Raw genomic sequence first — 22,550 nt, forward strand, 5'->3', positions numbered from 1 at the left:
TTTTCTGTGGAGCGATTGCAGAGGTAGAATCTTGGCGCCCAATGCTCCCCAGAAAACGGCCAATAAGCAAATAAGCGCCCCATGTGGGGGAGGTCGCTCGTGACGATGACGTAAACGTCTGCGCCAATGGCTCTGGGGTCCGTATCTCGAAAGCGTCTTTGCTAACGACGGTAGCAACGTCCTTCTTAAGAGCGACTCAACTCTCTCTCGACAGCGACGCTCACCACTGAATCCAAGGGAATGGTAAGACGGTCTTAAGACGGTTAGCAATGACAAGAGATGACATGAGAAACGGACCCCTGGTCTGCGCTATGTTGTTGTTGAGTAACTGTCGGCGATTGGGTGAGAGCTGTCCAATAATTTCAAACCATAACTGAGTGTAAACTTCCCGCTTCCTGCAATCGCGTCAGATCACACAAGCTCCAGACCATGAATACGAAATGAAATGGTAGTATTATGGGATGGTCAGGACCAGGCTAGATTAATCACCTATTATTTTTAGGAGAGTAGCAGGAGATGTCATCAAGAGCTTAGTGTAAGGCAAGATTAAAATCAGTCCTTTGATATTTGATTAATTGATTGTATATTCTCCTTAGAACAGCTGACAGGAGTTCAAAGAGCATACAGGAAGAACAGCAATGTGCAAATTAACTCCTTGAAGTATCATTCTTCCTAGGGCACAGGATGCTTGGACATAATTATCCACATTGCTACATTCTTTGGACAATAATGCAATAATTGGACAATAATGCAGTACTTATATCTGGATTGTTTTTTTCATTTAATAAAATGGTTATATAATAAAATCACTTAGGCTGTAAATATATAACATAATATATAACGTTACGATTGTGTTTGCCCTCCTCTACTCTGTGTTACGGTTTGCAGAGTAGCCTATGCTACAACCTTGCTCAGAACTGTGTAAAATCATTGGCATCTACATGGGCTATTTTATTTGTGGATGTGAGAAGTAGGACAATGGCTGACCAATGGCATGGCCCTTTTGAACCCCTTCACAGGGCCCATATGTAAACCCAATTCTTCTCATTAAAATTAACCTTTAGAGAGTTTGCAATTATATCCGTATGAGGAGCTCCCACACACACAGCCATCCGGATGCTTTGCTTGTGAATGTGCGTTACGCCCCTTTTTGGGAGAAACAAACCGAATGTCTCATTAACTTACATGCTACATCGGCTAGCCTAAATAAACACAGTCCATGCTTCAGCCATGGCTGTTTGGCTATATTATTTGCACAACCGGCAACACAACATTTTGAGCGTGAACAACGCTAGTCTACAGGTCCTTGTCTTTCGTTTATTCTTTCCCAACACCTTCAATGGACTTGCATTGGCTTTCCCCCCAATGTTTTCCCCCAAAAAAGGGCGTAACACACACAGCACACGTCACGCCATTCATGTGTATTGACACCCATGATGATATGACTCATTCATAATAAGCTAACACATCCGTGCCAAGAGTAAGACTTTCAAAAAGTATATTTGATTACCACTGACATCCGTGACATGTCATTAACAGTATGGCTTACTCGTGAGGTTCACCTTGTTATTTTTTGAATGCTGTACTACCCATTTGAGAAGACTTTACTTTCATAGTTTCACATTAGCCTGGCATTACCCAGAGAAAGACTGTACATTAAGACTTGGTCATTGTCATACTGATGATAGGGTATTTATAACACAGGCTCTGTCTTGACACACCATGCATTGTTGAAACTTCACGCAACAGAAAGAAGCCTGTCTTTTAAAGAGGCAATATATTACATAGCATGACAAGAGCATATTATTGTTGTTGCTGTGTCTTCTACACAAGCCATTAAAATGAGCTTGATGTGCGATTCAGCAGAGTGCGTTTGAGTAATCGTTTATTAATTCCGGGGTGGAAATTAAGGAATTAATCGATCACTTGGCCACTGCCAGCTTCGGCTGTCCCTGGACAAAATCATGTCAAAGGGCCCTATTTTCAATACATATAATGTAATGGGGTCGCAACTCTGCCCCCCACTCTCCCTGGGTCCGGGACAACTGACCCATTTGCACCCCCTGTCGACGGGCCTGACTGTGCTCATTTATGAAGAACAGCGGACGTTTAATGCTTCTATCTGTGTAACCTCGCTGCATTGATAACTCAAATCAATTGTGGCTTTGTCGGTTAAGCATATGAAAGCTGTAGTGTGCCCCATGCAAACGTCTCTCCATAAACATTGATTCATTATTTTTTTGAGAACAAGGAGAAGCAGACCAACCAAGTACATGCAGGCAGTTTTACCAGCATGTTATATGAGGCCATCCTGAAAAATAACCGTATCACCAATAACAAATATTCAAATCGCAAAGAGGAGTTATGACATCATAAACGCAATCGATTTTTGCATTTCGCAATAACCACAGTTAAGATGCAGTGTGCCAGATCAATTTAGGCATTGTGAGGCATTGCACAATGAAACGGGTCCTACTGACTATGTATTAGATATAATGTGTTTTGTGTTTTATCGTGTTTTAGATATAATGAAGCTTGCAGGCATGTAGGCCTACTCTATAAACTCTTCAGTCTTCTGTGAGGACTGAAATTCTATAAAAGAATAAAAGCAGAATGACCAGTAGGGGTCAGCATTGTCCTTCAGTTGAAGGCTACGGGCTGCCAAAGGCTGGTCAAGGCTGCCAGATTAAGTTGATAAAAAATATTGATAGAACAGTATGCCATGGTGACAGGAAGGGAGTGGGAGGGAAATTACCCCTGACAGTAATCAAATCCTGGTACCCGGCATAACAGTGCGGTGCCTTAGCCGTTTCAGCCATGGCCAAAGTACATACTGTATTTCAGTGTTACAAAACAGTAGGCCTAATGGAAAGCTATGTAATACCTTGTTATCTAAACAAAAGGAAAATAACAATACTTCAACCTATGCCAATGGAGCAATACACAACTACATAATTAATAATGGCCATCTTGATGATTTATGAACTGTTACATTCATTTCAGGAAAGTGCTAAAAGTGATATGTACGTTACTTACAAGCTTTGTTCTGCTCTTTCACTGATTAAGATCAGTATAGGCAATCTGATTGTCTGATCCAAATACAAATATGTCTGTTGCAAATACTGTATTTGTTGATATTCCAACAGATAACACATAACACATATAACAACATATAACACGCCCTGTAATGTACTGTTGCACTGTTCCAAACAAGAGGTTACCGCTTTTTTTCAATGTCTCTGCTACAATAAATCTCTAAGAGTTAAGTTCAGCGTAGCAAAGAGCACAGCCGTATAAAACATTAAAATTGGGCTTTGTCATGACAATTTTTCAGACTGAGAAATGCAAAGTGTGGTGTGAGAGAGTGAGAAGGGGCCAAAGTAAATGAGTCTCACTCTCAAAGAGGATTAATTGGATATCTATTGTGTCAGTACGCTACATACAATGAAGCCGACAGAGGTGGACAAATGGGTCAGTTGTCCTCCTTGGTCCAGGGAGAGAGGGGGCCCAGAAATGGGTCCTCATTGCATTGTACAGTAAGCATTGAGCGGAGGGTCCCTTCACATGATTTTGTCCTGGGCCCGGCCAAAGCTGTCACGGGCCCTGCCTAAGTACAGTATTACATGTTCATACATTAACATACGCTATGAAATTAATCATATGTGGAAATTATGGTTAGTCTGACATGTACTGTACCTACCTATAGTTACTCTTGTGCCTTCAGGTTTTTAATTTTTGAAATTAACTATTTACGTACAGAACAAATCCACATGAGGTGATAAAAAGGAAAGAATACACACAAGTTCGAAGCATACAAGGTTCCATTCAGATAATATGTTACATGTTAAACAAAATAGCATAAATTAATATAGGAGTGATTCTACGAATCGGCTGCGCTTTTAAATCCATGGATTTTATTTGCCAATTCCACTAACTATTAACTGCATCCAATTATGTTTTGGACATTAGCACACATTTATCTTTCATATAATACAGAAAGTGTAGACATGGCATTATTTCCCTCAGCAAGAATGAATATTTAATACTGGTTTTGGGCATTTTCATGCCGTCCCGTTTTCCAAATGTCAGATTCAGTCTTCATATTAGCATGTAAAGAAACTTGTTTTGCCCAAGACGATTGCAAATGTTGATTCACAGTAATCATCACAATATGACAGAACTGTCAGAAAGACCACTGTCCTTTCCATTATAAATGAAATTTGCCGTTTTGTGTGTGTCCACGAAAACTGTGTTAACCGTGTCACGATCTGAAACCCCCTCCATAAATCAGTAATGGTTTGGTCTTAGGCCATACGAATAACATCACGTGATGTCATAACCTCTTTGGCAGGATATGGGAAGACTTTTTGGTAAGTTTTGAGCTCCATCCTTCCATAATTTAATCCATTCTTTTTCATGTTCTCATAGCGGGAAAATTGCCTGTCAACTGTGTTATCAACATATTCATAAGAATCTGAATTAGAAATCACATGTAGAAAAACACAGACAAAGCATACAAAGATATGAATTGATTAAGGTGTTGTGGTGGAACTTCTGAGGTCCTCAGTTAGCACAACACCATAAAAATGGCTGAAATGTCAAGCCGTGTCACCGTCAATGGTGTTACAATTAGCTATGACAGTCAGGGTTGCCAGATGAGGCTGATGATTTCCAGCCCAAAAAATGTTCAAAACCCGCCTAGAAGCACAAAATCCCGCCCAATTCTATTGATTTCTATGGCAAAAAGTGGACAGGTTTTTCTGATAAATGCCATTTTTACCCGCACACGGCCATCCTAAGCAGCCCAATTGGGCGGGAACCAGCCCAATCTGGCAACACTGATGACAGTGGAGGAGGAGTATGTTTTTGCCAATTTGTCTCCATATTGACAAATTAAAAAACAAAATAATTTGTGTTCTAGGGAGATGGGTTCGTCTGCTCTGTTTTTTCTCCTAAAAAAGTGCCGACTTGTTCCCCTGCACTGTTGACCGTAACACAGTTGAGTAACACGGTTGACTGTTTTGAAAGTGTTTTTGAGCTATTGATCCCTTATGTGTTGGAAAAATCCTTTGAACAGACACTAGGGATTATCTCTGGAGAAGGAAGTCTTGTCTAAGGAGGGTGACTAAATTCAAAGCAGACGTTACAGGGATTTATAATGAAAAATGTGTCAGTCTGTATCACAGTGCATCATAAGATCCTACTTATTAAGCTCAACAATCACATTTTCTATATCAGTTGCACAGATTAATGACAACATTATTGCTAAGGGACATAAGCACTTTCAAACGTATGTTGTTTCAACTCTGTAGTATTTTATATATATGTTTGAAATGACATAGTATTTGTCCATAACACTGTTGACAAAATAATCAAGCAAATGTTCGCTTTCATTAGAGTATTTATCAAATGATTTAAGATTAAGCTTGGCAATTTGTTTGTTTGGAAACTTAAATATATACACTATGTATACATCTAGGTCATTTAGTTGAAAAAAAATACTGATAATTGACATTTTGCTTTTGCCAAAAGCTTAGGCGAATCGTAGAATCACTCATAGACATGTATTGTCCAGTCACAGGAAGGTTTGTAAAATATTGTCCTGTTTTCAAGTTGCAGTGTGGATTGTTGTTCATGCTCCTGTGCAACGGCCTATTGAGGAACCGCACAAACAACCACAGAGCCGTAGATAGGAAGAGTTGACACAGTCTTTGATCTTTGGTCACATGGTTTTACGCTAGCCTCGTTGGGCCCTGCTAACCCCATCCCTGCCATAGGTTTGTGTTAGCATGGTTAGGTTACGTGTATCATTCTAGGAATTAGACTGTGCCTCTTTTGTTCTGACACAAGTTGTCCTTTTGTAATTACACAGTCCCTTGAAATTGTGTGCTTTGAAATGCGCAAGAACTGTTGTTATATCAATTCTTCTCAGAGTCCCCAATAATGGTCTATGGAAACGGATGCTACATTTGGATCTAAGGGAAGGCTGTGCAAAACTGAATGGGACCATGAGGTCGGCCATCTTTGCAACTCATTCAAAATTCTGCGGCAAGAATCCTAACAAGAACCAGAATGAGAGAGCACATCTCTCCTGTCTTGGCAGACCTGCACTGGTTACCTGTCTCATACAGAATCGACTTTAAGATTCTGCTCACAGTATTTAAAGCATTAAATGGACTTGCCCCTAGCTATATCTCAGACATGCTCTCTTTTTATGCCCCTGCTCGAGCTCTCAGGTCCACTGATGCCAAGCTGCTAAGGACCCCCACCCCCCCGCAGAAGAAGATCGGCGACGCCGCGTTTGCCTGCTATGCGCCCAAGAGATGGAACACCCTCCCCATCGAGATCCGATCAGCCACCTCCGTCGACTCCTTTAAGAAGCAGCTGAAGACCCACCTCTTCATCCTTGCCAACTCCTAGCTGCCAAGACGTCATAGTGTCCCAGCCGCCGCAGCGCCCTTACTACTCGCAATCCAGCCCTGGCAGGGGGCTCCCCTAGGTGGCCGCTGGTCTCTGCCTGAGGTTTCTTCCTGACTACAGGGGGTCTTTTTTCTCAGACCTCACTGAGCTTTTTTTTCCCCCTCACAAACTATGAATCAAGCGAAAGGGAGTTTTTCCTCACCCCTGATGCCACCAGGGGCCGCACCTGAGCGCCCAATCTCTGTGCGACTATCTATGACTTATGATAGGCCCAGCCACTATGGACCTTACACATCTAAGAATCCTGGTCCTAACCTACGTTGACCTTATGACTCTACATTCTCTGTCTATCTCTTCTTCCTCTGCCTTCCTGCTTTTTCTGCCTCTCCTCTATACCTCTCCTTTTAAATCTATCTCTCCTCTCCTTTTAAATCTATCTCTAACAATGTTTTTTCCCATTTGTTAAGCACTTTGAATTACATGCCTTGTATGACACAGTGCTATACAAATACAATTATTATTATTATTATAAATTATTATTATCTTTGACCATATATGGTCAGTTTCCCCACCAGTTTTGTCGTTCCCGCAAGTTCCCGCTGGATCCCATGGCAACTCTTTAACTCTTCTTATCTGCGGCTCTGGGCAACGCACGGACAAGTTTGCCCACACACCTGTGCACACCTGCCTTTATTGAATAGGACAGGGAAGCAATGGGAGAAAGAGATTGGGAACGATCCAGAAATGACATCCGGGCCAGAATCGAACTCTGTTTCCCTGGAATAACAGTATGGTGCCTTAGCCGTTTGAGCTACCGCAAAGGCTTCCCTTATTACATGTAGCTTTTATGTCCTTTTTCCATGACTGGGGTCCTATGGCCAGACTAGGCACCTGTCCAGAAATTCTTCTTTCAGCTTTGGAGTTCCAACAGTGTGTCAGCTCTCAGGCCTCTCTGCATTGTGTTTCTCGAAAACGTAACTGCTAGCTAGTAAGTAACTAGGGTCATTGCCAATGGGAAATTACATGGCAAATAACAAAGTAGCTAACATAGTTAGCAACTATGGTTTTGAGAAATGCGCACCTGATGATCCTCTGGAGTCTGACACAGCCTCTGGGCCACGCAGACCATGGTGCTCTCAAAGTTCTCCTGGCGTAGTGGTGGGAATTGGTGGAACTTGTGTCCACGCCTCTGTCTTTCGTAGGCAGTTTCACTTAGTGCATTATTACAAAACAGTGATTCAGGAGGAAGAAGGAGTTGCACACAGGAGCTAAATTCAATACAGAGAAACTTAAAAAGCTGAAAATAAAGAAAAGCCAAAGACAAAGTGGGTGACAAACGTTTCGGGAGTCTAGCCCATCATCAGTGTTCCTAATTTGGTGGTGGGAATTGCAGGCTTGAGTCTGAAAGCAGAGGACTTTTCCCCAATGTGGTCCCAAATAGAGTCAGGAATTCTCGAAAATATGGCCTATTGGATTAAAAGAACACATTTTATGTGGAATATGGTCAAGGGTAGGGTTAGAATTTGTCAGAACAAGGCCGTAGCCTATATTAGTTAACTTAAATGCAACATCTCCTGGATGGACTACATGAAAACGCAGATGCATACAAGTAGTATTATGGATCCTTTATGGGTCCAATACCACTGGAAATATTGTCTTCCTGCCAATGCTTGCCCTGAACATTTTTCAATGTCCCCTTGCTACACATGATGGAAAATGTAACATAGATGACAAATGTCACTGGGACACTCATTTTTCTTTTTCTATGTCCCCTCCTTTCCAATTGGCACCTTTGGTCAGGATGAGTTTAAGACACCAGACTCCTCCTCAGCTGAGCGTGAGGTCTTGTCTGACAGCCCTCTGGAGCTCCAGCAGCGTCTCTGCCCACAGGTCCCTCTGGTGTCCCTCTGGGATGACAGCCAGCCTCTGGGCCATGTACACCATGGTCAACACAGTGCGCTCAAAGTCCTCTCGCCGCAGCGGGGAGGTGGCGGTGGCAGTAGAGGAGGTGCCACTACTGCTGCTGGTGCTACCACTGGGTCTACCGCCAAAGCCACTGCTGCTACTGCTGTGTCGACGCGTCAGCTCGGCGATCAGGCGTCGGATCTCTGACAGCTTCCTGGGCAGCACGTCCTTGCAGATGACCTCCAGAGTCTGGGCGCAGCGCAGGGAGGCCAGCTCTTTGTCCACCTTGGCGAAAAGGCCGTCCTCTTCTTCTTCATCATCGAGATGAAGACCGGACAGCAGGATCTGAGGAAGGGAAGGGGGAGTGGAGTTGAAGGTCAGTGCTGAGGTTAGTGTCTATTCTTTTTTTTTGGTTTTTTTTACTTCATTCATGATAGTACAGTGCAGATGGTGACAGGAAGCGAGTTGAGAGAGAGAGACAGGGAAGAGTCGGCAAAGGACCCAGACCGGGAATCGAACCCGGGTCGGCCACACAGCAAAAGTGTGCCCTACCATATGTGACATGGCTGGGCCAGGTTAGTGTCTATTCATTTTACAGTACATGACGTGTACATTACATTACATTTAGACTTACCAAAGCGACTTACAAGGAGGACTCATACTCATAACTCATCGTTTGCTAATGATTTTAAGGCGCTTTATAACAACATAACAAGCTTTGTATAGTGAGGGGACACAGAAATTAGAGGACACAGAAATTATTTGAATAGGGAGTACTGTAACAGTTATTTCACTCTGAATTAATCTCATTTAAAGAGTGTCTCAAAAGCATTTTACAGTCCAGGAAGTGGTCAGCGTTGCTAAGGTCATTCAACTATTTTAAGTGTTTTGGTATGGAAGTATTTTTCCTCTGCCTGAAGAGCTGTCCTGGTTGGCTCACCCAGAGTTCTTCATTTTGAAGCTTGTGTTGGAATATGTCAGGTTCTCAGAAGGCCTCTTTATTTGGAGTACAGTATGATGAGTTATTTGTCTGCTCTATTGTGTTAACAACACTGGGTACATCATCAATCATGAATACACACAATAGATGTTGAAATCAAAACACCCCCCATCACCATTAAAACGGCTGCATTCTCATGGCAGACGATAAAAAAGAGGGAATTCTTGGGACTTGGGTGAACTTTCAGAGGAGCATTTAATTTCAAACACAGTTCAAAGCTCTCTTGTGAGAAAAAGCAGTGTAAGACGATTTAACGTTTATGTAAGGGGGAAACAAAGGACAGATCTTTTCATGTCTCAACCGATTCTTCTAATGCATCCAACCCCCACCCCCGCCACAGATGAAAAAACATATCTGCTCAATGTAAGATCTTGCTCCTAGAAGTCAAGACATTTCTATGAAGCCATAGCATACTACCCTTTAATCCCAATGAGAGGAGAGACGATTTACTGGGCTCTCTTATTGCTAAAAAAAAAGTTTGGGAAAGAAACATTTACACGTGCATAAAAAAATAAAGCGCCGACATTCCGAGTTTTGTTATTAGTAGTTGAGTGTCTGGTATGCTGGGTCATCAGGGTTATGTGAAATCTGTATTCTAATCAAAACAGCCCTGATGATGGCAATGGGGCATGGAGGGACCTGGCTAGACATCATGTCAGCAACCAGGTTGTCCGCAGACACTGAATAATGAAGAGTGAACAAAAATATATTTATTTGGGCATTTTTGAGCCTTTATTGGATAGGACAGTGCAAAAAACAAGCAGAAGAGAGAGAGAGGAAGAGAGAGAGAGAGAGAGAGAGAGAGAGAGAGAGAGAGAGAGAGAGAGAGAGAGAGAGAGAGAGAGAGAGAGAGATGGGGATAGGTAAGGAAATGACCCAGGCTTCGAACCTGGGTCCCCATGGGCGACAAGCCCATTTACGGTTAGGTGCATTAGCATGCGGCGCCACAGCAGTCTGATGAACAGTCTTTGGTAAACACTGTTAGCTAGGCCATTCTCTGGGGCAGAATCCCTCAGCATTTAACCCATTGGCGCCTGAGCCAGTTTTTAGAAAAGGTCCCCAATGCCTGAGGGTTTTTTGAGATAAGAAAAATTGGTTGAAAACTCCTATGAAAAATTCAATATCTCAGCCTCTGGAACACATATGGACATGGGACAAATTGCATTTAAAAGGTAAAATCCTCTGCTTTCACGGGATTATGTTCATTCAGCATTAACGCTAACACATATTCCTTTAAAAAATCATATATCATAGTCAAATGATTGAAAAACGTTTCATGTGCTTTCAGGATAATGATTGATGCTATTTATTATAAACTATTAGGCTACTATTGCTACTGTTACAATAGCCGACTATAACTAGGCTAAATCATAATAATCATTATTATTAGGCCTATAATTATTAGGCAGTCATTTCTGCCATAAATCGGGGGACATTTGTCTGATACAGCCACTTGCTCTCCCACCGGCGAGTATGGCCGTTTTATTCCTCCAAACGTTATGCAGAGAGACCGATGAGCAATTTCATATCCTATTTTGAGACGGGGCTCCACTTTGAGCTGGATGTGTGGCCGCGCGTCTAATTCGCATGTCTACCGTTGTCTGCCTCACCAATAGGTTATCACCATATCCTAAAGTTCCTCAGTGAAAATATTCTGAAATATAGGACGTGCTTCCTCAGATATTGGCACCTTCGCCAATTGCCCCGAGTGTCGGAGTGAAGTTTTGGTAACGTCGGGGGCGAAATCTGACTGTCTATTTGGAAGCCACTTGCCCACCTCTTCATGCGGCCGCGGCAAATCACACTCCTGCTCTCTATCTAAAGGGTCTTCAATCATATTTCCTTTCCTCGATTAAAATTTCTTCATTACCTTTCAACTGAACATCACGTTCGCTGTAACAGCGTGTCTTGCGAACCACAGCCTTCTTCTTTTTTTTTTTTTACCTGTGTGAAATGGCTACAACCCACGTCTGCAGAAGCAAGCGTGGTTGATTGCGTTTGACATTTTTGTCGACGAATCAAACTTTTTTTTTTGCTACATGATCTTTAAAAAAATCGAGAACACCCACCTCTTGTGTATTTGAACAAAACATTGTGCATTGCATCTCTCATGCGTCTTGAAAATATTGACAAATCAATAATGTTGCGTTTTGCAACAACCGGCGTCAGGGCCAATGTTGCGTAACGCAACAACCGGCGTCAATGGGTTAAAGGTGCTCGAACTTCACAATGCAGAATATTTTGACTTATAAGTCCATGGAGCTTACTTTTACTTTTCATTGTTGTACTTTTTTTTTTACCGTACTTTACTTAACATTACAAACAACAGCACCATGTGTAGGAGAGAGACGCATAGTCTAGAAATTCAGGTCAGGAAGAAGACCTTATGCTCTGAGAGTACATCCAGACTATCATTTCACCAGACAGGTGCTCAACAGATATATTTTTTAAAGCGCATAGCATACATACATCTGTGTATATATGCGTACAGTAAATTATGTCTTAACATAAGCTTTTGGAATTTTTCGGTGTCTATATATTTTTTCACTGGGCAGGAAAAACACATTTGTTACTCTAGTCGTGTTCTACTACTCCCACTCAGAGTCGGATTAACATGGCCTAGGGCCCCTAGGCTACAGTTTGCTGTGGGCCCCCTGCTCCGGAAGGCAAATTCTGCAACACTTTTATGTAGACAGTGTCATAATTACGAGTTAGGAATTAAGGATAACATGTCTACCGATTGTAATCAACACAACAACTGAATTTTTCAATATTGCATCTTGTCACAATTCCGCAATTTTTCACTTTTGGTCTATCGGGGGGGGCCCTGGGAAGTGGGGGCCCCTAGGCTGCAGCCATATCTAGCCTGTGCGCTAATCCAGCCCTGCTCCCACTTAACCACAACAGCTCGACTGCACTGACCTCATAGAGCAAGTTGACATCCTTCACCGACTTCTGGAAGGTGGGGTTGATGAACGCTGGCGTGGCCCTCTTCACTCTGTATGCTGATGGGTAGAGAGCTGCAGGGTCAAAAAGTAGGGAAGGAGGGAGACGGCAGAAAAAGGGAGAGAGAGAGAGAGAGAGAGAGAGAGAGAGAGAGAGAGAGAGAGAGAGAGAGAGAGAGAGAGAGAGAGAGATGGGAAGAGAAAAAGAGGAGAAAAGTAGGGAGGGTGGAGTGAGAGAAATACAAAGAATGAGAATGCATAATGTTTCACCATAGTTCTGGTCTGGTAAAAAAAAAAATCATCGAATTCATCTCTAACTCTCCCTCCCTCCCTCCTATAACTCTAAATTGAGTTTGAGTCTGTCACAGGGTGGTGGCCCGGGACTATGGATGATTCATACGCCTGGCTCACCACATGACCCTGGTGTGCAACACCCGTGAAAATCACCTCTAATTGGTCAGGGGAGTTTGTACTGTGCCCGCACCAGACTAGAGAGTTTCGAACCTACGTAATCATCATGCAGAACAGTTAACCGCGGTGACCGCACGCTGCATAAGTGGATTACAGGGTATGGGGGGGGGGGGGGGGGGGGGGGGGGGGGGGGGGGGGGGGGGGGGGGGGGGGGGGGAGGGGGGGGGGGGGGGGTGGAAGGGGGGGGGGGGGGGGGGGGGGGTGGGGGGGGGGGGGGGGGGCGGGGGGGGGGGGGGGGGGGGGGGGGGGGGGGGGGGGGGGGGGGGGGGGGGGAGAGTGGTGTCTTTATTTTGGTGGACTCAGCTGGGTTGAGTTGAGTAGAGAAGGTGGTGGAAGTGCAACGGGAAGACATTCCTATTTTACAGTCCCCAAGAGGGACAAGAACTCCAGAGGTTACTGCCACACTCACACTTTCAAAAGGCTGTCGAAGTGTGTGTGTGTGTGTGTGTGTGTGTGTGTGTGTGTGTGTGTGTGTGTGTGTGTGTGTGTGTGTGTGTGTGTGTGTGTGTGTGTGTGTGTGTGTGTGCGTCTGTGTCTGTGTCTGTGTGTTCATATATGCAAGGGACTGTGTGTGCAATGTGCATGCCTCTGTGTGTGTGTGTGTGTGTGTGTGTGTGTGTGTGTGTGTGTGTGTGTGTGTGTGTGTGTGTGTGTGTGTGTGTGTGTGTGTGTGTGTGTGTGTGTGTGTGTGTGTGTGCGTCTGTGTGCGTCTGTGTGCGTCTGTGTCTGTGTGTTCATATATGGAAGGGACTGTGTGTGCATGTGTGTGCAATGTGCATGCCTCTGTGTGTGTGTGTGTGTGTGTGTGTGTGTGTGTGTGTGTGTGTGTGTGTGTGTGTGTGTGTGTGTGTGTGTGTGTGTGTGTGTGTGTGTGTGTTCATATATGCAAGGGACTGTGTGTGCAGTGTGTGTGTGTATGTGTGTGTGTGTGTGTGTGTGTGTGTGTGTGTGTGTGTGTGTGTGTGTGTGTGTGTGTGTGTGAGAGAGAGAGAGAGAGAGAGAGAGAGAGAGAGAGAGAGAGAGAGAGAGAGAGAGAGATGGGGGGACGGTCTGATGCTTGCCTAGAGTGAGGGGCAGAATTTCAAAGTGCCGCCCGGGACATATGCACCACAGACGGAGCATCTGTAAAGAGTTGAGCTGTGCACTGGACTCCCCATGCCCATCTCACAACCATGTGCCTGGTAAAACATATAAGGGCCCATATGCCCATGCTCACACACACACACACACACACACACACACACACACACACACACACACACACACACACACACACACACACACACACACACACACACACACACACACACACACAAACACAGGCATGCAGTTATACGCATGCAGTACCGCATTCAGTTACATGCATGCACCTGCGCGCGCGCACACACACACACACACACACGCACACACACCCCTGCATCTGGGAACCGTAAGACGGGAGATTTACTAAACCATGGATGCAGCTCCTTTATGGTAAGCCTACACAGGTGGTGAGCTTAGGTATTAAAGGGCAGTAGGTATGACTACACAAACAACAATAAAGCTCAAAGACTCTCGCAAAACAAATCATTGGAATGTCATTAGGTGATATAAAAGACAGGTCAGACCAATTTTCATCACAAACACATGTCGATGGCAAACAACAACAAAAAGAAGTGGCTTAATGGAAGTGTACACTCTGTGATTTCACAACACCCACGGTGGTGTGTGAGACGCATTGTTTTGAGCGCTCTGGCCGTCCGCCCTCTGTGCATTCTTTTAAAATATTTTACACCTCTTATTTGCAGACAAAACTGGAAGGTGGGGGAAGAAAAGAAAAAAACCCATTCAGAAACGCACTGAAGCCCAAACAACCCAAACATGCCAAGAGTGCTGCTGGCCTAAAACGAAGGGACAAACAAACACTTCATCATCTGGACAGGGGTCCGGAGCGGCGCCTGCCAGCAAAGTTCAAGTTAAAGAACATTGTTGAGTTGGCTGATCCCCAAAGCCCCGTTGAAGAAGAAGCAGGGGCAGGGTAAGGAGATGGTCTATTCCCCAAAAATGGGCAAAAACATGATGAAGTGAACTACTGCTGCTACTGTGCTTACAGTACAGCACACCTGTACCCGTTAGCATTTTTCTTGCAAACATGCACGGCATCTACTGAGATTACTTGTAAACACATAGTCCTCGATTATTCGCACTGATAGGGTGCATTCAGCTAAATTGGGCCACTTTTCGGCAAATTCAGAAAGACTGATGAAATCTGAGGAAGAACATCAATACAACTTAAGTTTGATTGCATAAAGGGACTCATAATCTTTCATTTCATGACAAATAACAAGATGATTAATGTATAAATTATACATTTTTACAAGTTTTAGTGACAGGTGTGTCATCCTGGATGGAAAGAAATGCATTCAGGTAAAATGGGCCACCTATTCAGGCAGAATGGGCCACCTATTCATTCCAATGGTAAAACTAAGAATTGCTCAAAAGAAAAACAAAATTACTGATGATTTTAATATTCCTCCATTTTTTTGTTTTAGTTTTCAACACATCTGTTTCCAAAAAGATATCACAACTTCATTAAAAGAGCTCCCCTGACACCTCCATCTTCAATAATAGTCACATTGATTTTGTAGAAAATAAGAATGGTAATTCCCATAGAAAAAAGCGGCCCAAATTACTTGAAAGGGGCGGCCCATCTTCAGCCAAAATGTTTTTTTTGTTTTTTGTTTTTTTTACATGTTTAGGTATTTAAACATCACAATGTTTTCACAGCTTTGTTTTTCCAGATAAAGGGCACATATTCAAACCTAAAAACATATCCGATTTTTCAGTTTTAATCACATCTGAAAACAGTATCATCCTTATTTTATCTAGACGATTTCTTCTTTTGGCAAGACTGAAATTTACTTTCTTCTGTCACTCTCCATATGAGGGTTCCCCTGCCCAATCAAAAAAGTATTATGCTATTCGAATGACTTTAAACAGATAGAGTAATGTTGCAACAATTTCAGTACATTTGTGGTGGTTGGTCTGTAGAATTAAAAGAAATGAGACCCAATGTTTATCTGGCCCAATTTAGCTGATGGCCCAATTTACCTGAACGCACTCTACTATCAACAGAGACTGTTTGTATAGTACATGTGATTGTCATCAAGGCACCTTCAAATGTTATCAGGGGTTGTTTTTGTTGATGCATTATAATACTACAAGCATCTTATAATAGACAAAAATAAAATAGTAATATACGATATGTATTAGGTTCCTCAAAACTCATCTCACCTCAACATATCAACAGGGATTGTTATTTTAATATGGACTAACATCTTCAAAGTAGGACTCGTAATTGCTGACCTTTAATGAATCAAATCCTTTATACAAATTTGCATAGTGATAGATAAGTAGGTATGATGCATTTACTATATACATGAACATATTTATTTATTCATCAGGTAAAGAGATGTTTAGCTGGATAAATGCTCCCGATAGAAACTATGTGAGAGGTCTTTTAATTATTATCTTATTTACATACACCATATCATTCTCTTGTGTGCATGCAGTTAGCTTCTGAAGGTTTTTTTTCTTTTTTTTTCGGAATGCAGAGAGCACAGCACAACTGAAGAGTTCCATTTATTTTGGAGACATATTTATAAGAGTAAGAGTTAAACATCCTTCACATAGCATTCTTACTGCACAGACTACTCCCTACATAGTTTGTGTGCAAAAATGTGAAAACGACTCCTCCATTTAACCCTTTAGCAGCTCTGTCGAAACCTTGAAAATGTCATGATGCTGGTGTAAGCACGTGCAGATCGTTCTCATGGCTCAGTATGGTTGTGAATATGCTATAACTTTGTGCAAACATGAGAGAATGTTGCCTATATTTAGCACCTTGGAAGGTCTGTTTCCATTTTTGAAATTCTATAGTATTTTACGTATAAGTTAATACATGATGCATTGAAAAGAACAAACGTTTTCAATAAAATCTTTACACATACAGAAGCATTCTAGGCAATACATTGCAAAATAATAAACAACACACCTCAATACACTGGACATAATTCATGGTGACTTTTAGTCTTTTTTTTTGAGAGAGAGAGAGAGAGAGAGAGAGAGAGAGAGAGAGAGAGAGAGAGAGAGAGAGAGAGATACCGGTAGAGTTAAAATAGAAATCAGTAGTTTTCGTTTTTATTTGCCCCACAGGTCGGAAGTAGAATTGATTTCAGAAACTGTTCACACGTATAGGTTCACAGTGTTTGTAAACGATGTTGTGAGGAGGGGCAAGACACTGGCAGCCAACCACGTGAGCGAATGTTTTGACAGACAGCGGTTTTCAACAATCAGAGGTTGAGTTGTGCGCAGCTAGGTTCGTGCAGCCAAGGGAAAATAGAAATTTAGAACCCATGTATATGAATATATGAAAACACAAACAACAAATTGGTTTAGGCCTCTCATTTACAGAGAGAGAGAGACAGAGACAGAGACAGAGACAGAGAGAGAGAGAGAGAGAGAGAGAGAGAGAGAGAGAGAGAGAGAGAGAGAGAGAGAGAGAGAAAGAGGGGGGGGGCTTGTACAGTGTAAGCATAGTTTCAGTGCAATGCTTTAAATCTATTATGAATTCACTGGAGATCCTGATTGAATAAAATGGCCTGAACTTTTTAGCACAATCAACAGTTTTTGACAGAGAGATAAGGTTGTAGAGGTAGGTTAAGTATAGTTCAGACAACATGTTTAAAGTCATTATTATGAAAACAGTGGAGAGCCCTGCCGTACACTGAATAAAGTTACCCGCAATTAAAAACTTTTTAGAATAACCCACAAGTCTACTGAGAGAGAGAGGCAGGGTGGGGTTAAATACCATGGGTGAAGACAGAATTATAAATACAGTAGCCTCAAAAATCCAATAAAATAAAATAATCTACACTTAAAAACCGAGCACAGGTGTAGATGTAGAGTTAGGAACTGTATACTTTAGGCCTTCTATAAGCAACATTATCAATACACCGGAGGGCCTAGCTGTATGAAATTAAAAAAATATACTTAAATAAAACTTTTGACCATAACCAACAATAAATGCACAGAGTAAACACCATCTGTGAGGTGGTTCCCATCAGCATAATACACGGCCCCAGACAAAACCTAACACACTACTGTGTAGACCTGAGCTCGGCTGGGAAGCGTGCCCAGTATATCCATCCTATCACATTCCGGAGATGGGGAGACGGTGTGCTCTGCGGCACAGACGTTTCGGGAGCCCAGTTAGAGTTCACGTATCCAAGAACAGCTTAATGGCCCTCCTCTGTAGCCAGCCACGCGGTACGGAACGCACTCGTGGCAGCAGATTGTGTGGGCAGGTGTTTGATGTTAGTCTTGTTTTTGAGTGAAAGCTAACAGCTTTGGCTTGGCCTAGGACAAAGTCATTTTGAAAGCCCCCCAACCAAAACGAAACACACACACAGCGTACGATGTAATGGGGACCTAATTCTGCCCCCTCCCTCCTCCCTCCATGGGCCCGGAACAACTGACCCCTTTTGCCCCACGCTGTCAACTTCCCGGGGGGAGAGCCTGGCTGGAGCTTGCCCTGCTCCGCTTTGAGAGGAGAGTGACGGCTGATGTATAATTAAGAGACAACGTGCCCATCCATCACATATTGTTTTTTTTATATACCTACACACAGGTGCTAGCGTCACACAAACCCAAAAACAGGCAGCCTAGCCAGCTGGTCCCTGGTCTATTGCTCATTATCTCCCTTCACAACGGAATTGTCTTTTCTGATTGGATGATAGGGTGACCATTAATATGGTTGAACCGGTCAAGCGTGTTCACGTGGATGCGCATAGAATTTTCTTCACATCGTGCTCCAACCCCCTTTGCCATTTTAAATCGAACACAAACACAAACTTTTTCTTCCTGATTTTAAACAGGGTTTAACCCATTTTGTCCTAAGCCCTTTTTCGGTAAGGGTGCCCTCTGCCTATCAAATCCTAAATATCTCAGCCTCCGAATCACATACAGACATGAAGTAAGTTACATTTAAAATCTAGAACCTTCATTTTGCACTAGTATACTGTTCATTCAGCTCTAACATACCCACATTTTTAATAAAACATCTCAAATCTCAAAAGCCTGAATGCAGCGTATATGTGTCTCCTGGACACAATGGGTTAATGTAACTATTGATTTGGCATAAAATCTGAAACATATCCCCCTCTCTGGGCTTTCGACAAATCACACCCTGCTATATCAATAAATACTAGCCTATATGTATGTTACACTGATATGAAAGTGTAGGCTATTTGTTGCTGTACCAAACTAATTCAACGGCATGCTGATGACAGCTGTGATGGAGGATCTCTAGGGAAAGCGTGCCTGAAACAGAATACCTTCACATATTTTTAAAGCAAATATAGCACAAGCTTTTGGGCCAACTAACTGCTATGTGAGTAGGTGATACTATATTTGAAGTTTGGAGAGAAAACATCACTTTGAAATTATATACAAAAATGCAGGCCCTGGTGTCCCAACAGAATGTTTTTTTAATGTCATAATGGCTTAAGTGTGATAAAATATCCAACCAACTGTAAACAGGATGACGTCCTAACTGTTTTGGCTGAAGTGAGGCTGTCCTTCGAGACTAAGTGTCCCCCACTTAACCTCAAGCTACTTTATGGTATTTGGCACCATTTTGAGCTGCTTCACCATGATTTTTTATTCCTGCATAAACCTCAGTGTTTGTCCAGATGATAATATTTACACAACATAATGTCGGTTTTAACTTCTGAACGCCACAGCGGTCAGAACACTTTACAACCAGGCTCACTGGGAAATCTATTCGTGAAATGATGATTAGTTTGGCTGGCTCTTTACAAGTCTCCTCTAACAGTGTCCCTGGACCACAGATTGTTTTACCTACACCACACAGAAGTGCCTTTGTAAAACGTACAAAGGCAGGGGCAGTGCACGGCAAGAGATGGGATGGGCCTAATTAATAAAATGGATGATCAGAGGGAATTCTGTTGTTCCAACCTGATAAATAATGGAGATGTGTGATTCACAGCTCTCCGTGGTTCCAGCAACAATAGCTCTGATGAAAGTAGCTTATTTGCCTTAGAAGTTGGGGAGCCCTGCCTTGGATGGCGACCGTGCATTCCTCGCTTTTCTTCCATTCCCTCCCCACATTCTGGAACACACCCCACCCAAAGCAGTCACCAAAGCAGATACTTTTTCCTGAAGCATTTTCCATTAAATCACGTGTTAGATGATCAGTACATTTGCAATGTAAAATAACACTTTCTGTGAAAAGGCAAAGAGCAGTGAGTACGTATTTTGACAAACATTTTTTGAGTTGAGACTGAAAATAGTCTGAATAACACCTCATTCATCTTGTGACCAAGCCTTATGGTTCAAATGTGCCATATGTTAATTTAGAGATATTGCTATGTCAAGAAACTGCAATATCCAACCCAACACCAATACTTTGAAGGCCTTTTTCTCAGTGTCAATGTTAGCTGAGTTACTGCACTTTGCCTTGGTAGGGCAGAACATGTGCAGTCTGAAGGACTTTAATGATGATCACATTTCCCTGTTTTTCATGCACTATGATTGTGTTCAGGCATCTGAAGGATCCGTTCATAGAACACTTTTGCAAACTTCAAGTCGAAATGGGAATAACCTTTCTAATGATCATCATGGTAACCTGCACACCATCCATTACACATGCATGAATTTCGTTTACCTGAAGAGGGTCTGAATGACCAAAACATTGTGAATGATAAGTGATGTGAAGGGTTGTTACCGGGTGTCTTACACTTCAACAATTGCTCAGTACACCTGTGCAATCCGAATAACTTTTATTTTATGATGTGTTCGCATACATCATGCAGTGTACATCATAATTGTGTTCAGGTGCCTCTGAGAACAGATAGGATCATTGCCATCGACAGCTGGTGTCTTACCTTTGGTCCAGTGCGATGCTGAGGACAGGTAGAGATGGCAGGAGAAGAAAGCGATGACCAAGAACCTCACAGGCTCCATGCTGACCAGCCTGCTCACCTCCATTCCTCTTCTCTCCCTTCAGCCCTTTCTTTTTCTTCCTTTCTTCCTTGCTTTCTTTCTCAATGTTTCTTTCTGTCTTTCTTTCTTTCTTTCCTCCTTTCTTTCTGTCTCTCTCGTCTACCTTTTTTTTTAACTCACGCTCATTCTTTTCCCCTCAGTCTATCAATCTCAGCTCCCTGGATGAGCTTCAGAAAACCCTCACGAGGGCCAAAGTTGGCCAACAGCAGCCGAGAGTCAAGACCCAAAGGAAGATTATAGTCAACTCACAGCCTCACAACACCAACTGAAAACAGGTCTACTCCAACTTTAAGTCTCTCTTTCTCTTACTTCGTCCTTCCCCCTCTCCCTCCCTCCCTCTATCTTTATTTATTTCTCACTTTCTCTTTCCCTCTTGTCCTTCCCCCTAATTCCAAATTTATCCCGTTTCTCTCTCTCTCTCTCTCTCTCTCTCTCTCTCTCTCTCTCTCTCTCTCTCTCTCTCTCTCTCTCTCTCTCTCTCTCTCTCTCTCTCTCTCTTTCACTCCATCCATCCAGCTGTTGGTCTGCCTGAAACACACACACACACACACACACACACACACACACACACACACACACACACACACCACAGATGCCTTCCAGGATCTGAGTGTGGTGGATCCTGGAAGGCATCTGTATGTGTGTGTGCGCGTGCGTGCATGCGTGCGTGCGTGTGTGTGGCGTCGTGTCTCCGCTTTGGCCAGCCTCTGTGCTCAGCTCAGCTCTCTGCTCTTCTCTGTCATCTGGAAGCCATCAGGAGCCACAGAGAGAGAGAGAGTCTCTCCAGATGCTTTGGCTGGGCCCTGGACATAGTCATGTGAAAGGGCCTCAAACCCAATATATACAGTATACCATGTCATGTGGACCCAATTCTGGGCCCCCTCTTTCCCTGGGCCCGGGACAGCTGACCCCTTTGTCTCTCCCGGTCGTCTCTCCTGGTCCAGAGAGTCTCTCCTGCTGCTTTGGCAGCTCCCTAGTCTACACAACAGCATCAGCTGTCTCGACTCCCATCTCTCCTCATGTCCTTCACCACAAACAAGAAAGTAAACAGACAAGTAAACAAGCAAAATGAACAGAATGGAAGAACAAAGAAATTCCACCTCCATTCTCGGGAGATGATCAAACAGCAATATTCATTTTAGACATTTTTGACTGATCTGTTTTGAATGTGTATTTGGGAAAACTGCGTTTGATTACTGAATCCCAAGGATATCGCTAGGGATGCTACTGGTATGTGAGGTATTTACGGTATTTGGCAGTGATTTTAAGTTGGTTTTGCTCCATTGCCTCGATGTCTTTTTTCTTCTCTGTCTCATCCTGAATCAATGTGCACTAGCATTCAGAGCACCAAGGATTCAAAAACTTTCAGCTCTCTGCCAGGGAGAGTATGCGGTTTACAGGGCTGTTACCATGCTGTAAGGGATTTTTGTCTCTGCGCAGTGCTTTGCTTGGCTTTCATACACACACACACACATGCCGCACAAAAGTCTGAGTAACTCGAGTGGAAATAAAACATATATATTTATTTTTTGAATCACATGAGTCTATCCATCAAACGTTTGTCTTTTTTGTGAGAATATTGGCTCTTCTTCAGGTATAGTGGCTCCTGAAATGCAGATGGTTTTGGTGGAAGATTTTTTTTTCAGTCCTACAGCTAAGACCTCCATTACTCTGCCACCACTTGGCACTAAAAGGCAGGGGAATAAATTTGACTGAACATCTTTCAAAAAAGCTTTCAGAAACGC

General features: G+C 43.0%; 1 protein-coding gene across 1 annotated transcript; it reads right to left on the reverse strand.

Annotated features, from left to right (window-relative positions):
- Positions 1-8,235: 8,235 nt before the first annotated feature.
- LOC134464606 (protein FAM180A) lies at positions 8,236-21,065 on the reverse strand. Its single transcript, XM_063218009.1, has 3 exons — positions 20,688-21,065; positions 12,248-12,345; positions 8,236-8,670 (listed from the first exon to the last, which is right to left on the reverse strand). Exons 1-3 carry the CDS (start codon positions 20,788-20,790, stop codon positions 8,248-8,250), a joined length of 624 nt encoding a protein of 207 aa, XP_063074079.1. The 5' UTR covers positions 20,791-21,065; the 3' UTR covers positions 8,236-8,247.
- Between the last annotated feature and the right edge of the window lie 1,485 nt (positions 21,066-22,550).

Source organism: Engraulis encrasicolus, chromosome 15 (assembly GCF_034702125.1).
Source record: "Engraulis encrasicolus isolate BLACKSEA-1 chromosome 15, IST_EnEncr_1.0, whole genome shotgun sequence".
NCBI classification, from domain to species: Eukaryota; Metazoa; Chordata; class Actinopteri; order Clupeiformes; family Engraulidae; genus Engraulis; species Engraulis encrasicolus.